A 2,500-nucleotide genomic window follows, 5' to 3' on the forward strand; every position below is an offset into this window, starting at 1 on the left:
GGTCCGCGCTGCTTTAGTAGTACCAGGATTCATTTGTGTATAACGTGAATCTTTCTCGATACACTGTCTCCGAAAAACAAACAAAAAAGATGGACTGGTCACGGCTGGAATGCTTTTGGTCAAAGGGTATGCGAAGGAATGCCCAAAGGGCTAACACAGGATTAAACAACGGGAAAGAATAACACGTGCCTATGTGTATGTCGTTGTACCTAAGCGTAAATGTAAGTTTTCATTTGTAGGTTTTATACCGAAGTTAAATAGTACGAATAAAATAGTGTGAATAAAGTAGAATGAATAAAACAACGATAAACAAAAACATACTTTTTTTGCGTGTTTCTCAGTTTGGTCCCAGTCATTCATACATACTGGTAGAAAGAGGTTTTGGGTAAATTATTGGATTATGTTCAGAAGATTTAGATCTTCTTCTGGTTCACTATGAGAAATTAGTTAAAGAAATAAAAACTGAAGTAAATTCTGCGAAAATGAAATTGAGTCACCGGGTCAAACTGCCTTAACAACACGAAATTCACACCCACCAATCACAGTGACGATAAGTTTTGTTTTTATTGTTGAATTTAGTTTAATAGATTGTTAGGATGTAGTTTTAATGCTTAAAGCATATAATTAAAACACCAAAAAACAGATGAATTAAAGTAATACAAATAAATTTAAGGACCTTTAATGGAAAATTCATTTCACTATAATACCATTGTATTTTATTAGTAGGAACAGTATTTCCATAGACACCGTAATAAATTGTTGCCTCGGTTTAAAGTTTGTTGTCAACAGACGCGTTTAAGTCAGTCAGCTGCTTTGTTTCTTTGAGTGTCTCTCTTGAAATAAGGAAATATTATTGTGACATCATCGACACATTTTGTCAAGCTAGAAGGTAGGACGCATATAGTCGCTGAACATGCTTTGAAATAATACCTAAGTCTTCCTCAAATTACACCCTACTTTATTTACATTTAAAAATAGTGGCCGTGTGGTAAGAATTCTGCTTTCCAACCACATGGTTCCGGGTTCGGACACCTTGGGCGAGTGTCTTCTACTATAGACCTGGGACAACCAGAGCCTTGTGAGTGAATTTGGTATACGGAAATTAAAAGAAGGTCATCGAATGTGTATATAGGGTGAGGTGGGGGGGATTAGTAACCCGGATAAAATGAGTAGTTTCTGATTTCTCGTTATTCTCTCCCGACCTGTTTTAAATGATTAAATTGCAAGTAGTGCATCATCCTTAGGACTAAAAATTGGTCAGCATAGTTGTTGAAGTTTTAGAGAGTACAAAACATAGGTGACAAGTACTTCTTTTTTCAAGAAATTTTCCCTCAACTTTGATCCAATTGTAATTAAAGGCACTGTCATGCTATTAGCTGTCAGAAGTGAAAGTGCTCACTGCTAGTGAAGTATCTGCCTGTCTGCCTGCATGCCTGTTGCTGGCCTGTCGATTCTTTGGCTACTGACAGCTAATACCATGACTGGCCGGAGCGAGCTATATGTCTGTCTGTCTGTCTCTCTCTCTATCTATTACCCGAAAGTTATTGGAACAAATTTGACACCTATATCCATGCGTTTGAAAACACAACACAGAGTATAAGGGTACTCGCGTCCGCGCTAGCTAGTCGTGAGTGGTCGATCCTATTATTTTTAAACTTCAAACTTCATTTGTTTTCTATTTTGATAAATTCTCTCTGTTGAAAATTATATTTTTATATTTTAAATAATTTGCAATTTCAGTTCTCAGTTGGTCCCCACACTAATGTCTAATTTGATAATTTTTCAAGTTTCAAAAAAATGATGTTTCAAATGGGGTAAAATGAGTAATGACTAATTTCTTCTCTTTAACTGCATGTTGCGTAAATATATCGGGAAGAGAGCCACTCCAGTAGATCGTGAAGAAGCTATGGAGAATATTTTATGTTGACTTTCTTTTTTTTTTATTTAGTCGTGTTTCGTTAATTTCTTATGTACCATTTTTCCATGATTCTCTTTCATATGAGCTAGATATTTTAATTTGATTTTGCATTTCTGATCTTTCTGATGTTTGGGGATGTATATCGATGTACACGAATCTGTTTTCAAATGAAATTCTGGAGAATTGAAGCAACAACTTAATTATATCTTGGCTTACTTATTCTGCACCACCGAAAATTGTCTTTTTGTATGCTGAAAGAGAACGGCAATAATTTTCTGAAATTATGATCAGGTCATGGTATAATGCTTGCGATGCATTTAAAGAAGTCATTTGCTTAGCTGATATAGTTTTTGTAAGGTAGTGAACGTTTGTAAAAAAAAATACATTGTCTCAAAGTCTAAAATGCAGCAAAAACTCCTCATTGTACCCCACCAAATTAGATAAAGACAGCTATGACTGGTCTGTGGGGTTACTCTGGGTTTCACGTCTACAAAGCGCTTAGCTTTATGGCGTTTCTTCGGACCCGAATGGCCGGTGGCCTATGACCTCGCTTCAAAGTGAAAGAAGAAAAGACCTCATAGT

The 2,500-nt window shown here is 36.0% G+C and overlaps 1 protein-coding gene across 1 annotated transcript in view; it reads right to left on the bottom strand.

The window, feature by feature from the left end:
- The window catches only part of LOC106881254 (sodium-independent sulfate anion transporter-like), a 156,592-nt gene extending 156,071 nt beyond the window's left edge, over nt 1-521 (bottom strand). The window contains exon 1 of the mRNA XM_052969848.1: nt 322-521. Coding sequence (XP_052825808.1) covers nt 322-360 — 39 coding nt within the window. The 5' untranslated portion in view covers nt 361-521. The remainder of the gene's footprint in view (nt 1-321) is intronic.
- Between the last annotated feature and the right edge of the window lie 1,979 nt (nt 522-2,500).

Source organism: Octopus bimaculoides, chromosome 1 (assembly GCF_001194135.2).
Source record: "Octopus bimaculoides isolate UCB-OBI-ISO-001 chromosome 1, ASM119413v2, whole genome shotgun sequence".
In the NCBI taxonomy this organism is placed as follows: Eukaryota; Metazoa; Mollusca; class Cephalopoda; order Octopoda; family Octopodidae; genus Octopus; species Octopus bimaculoides.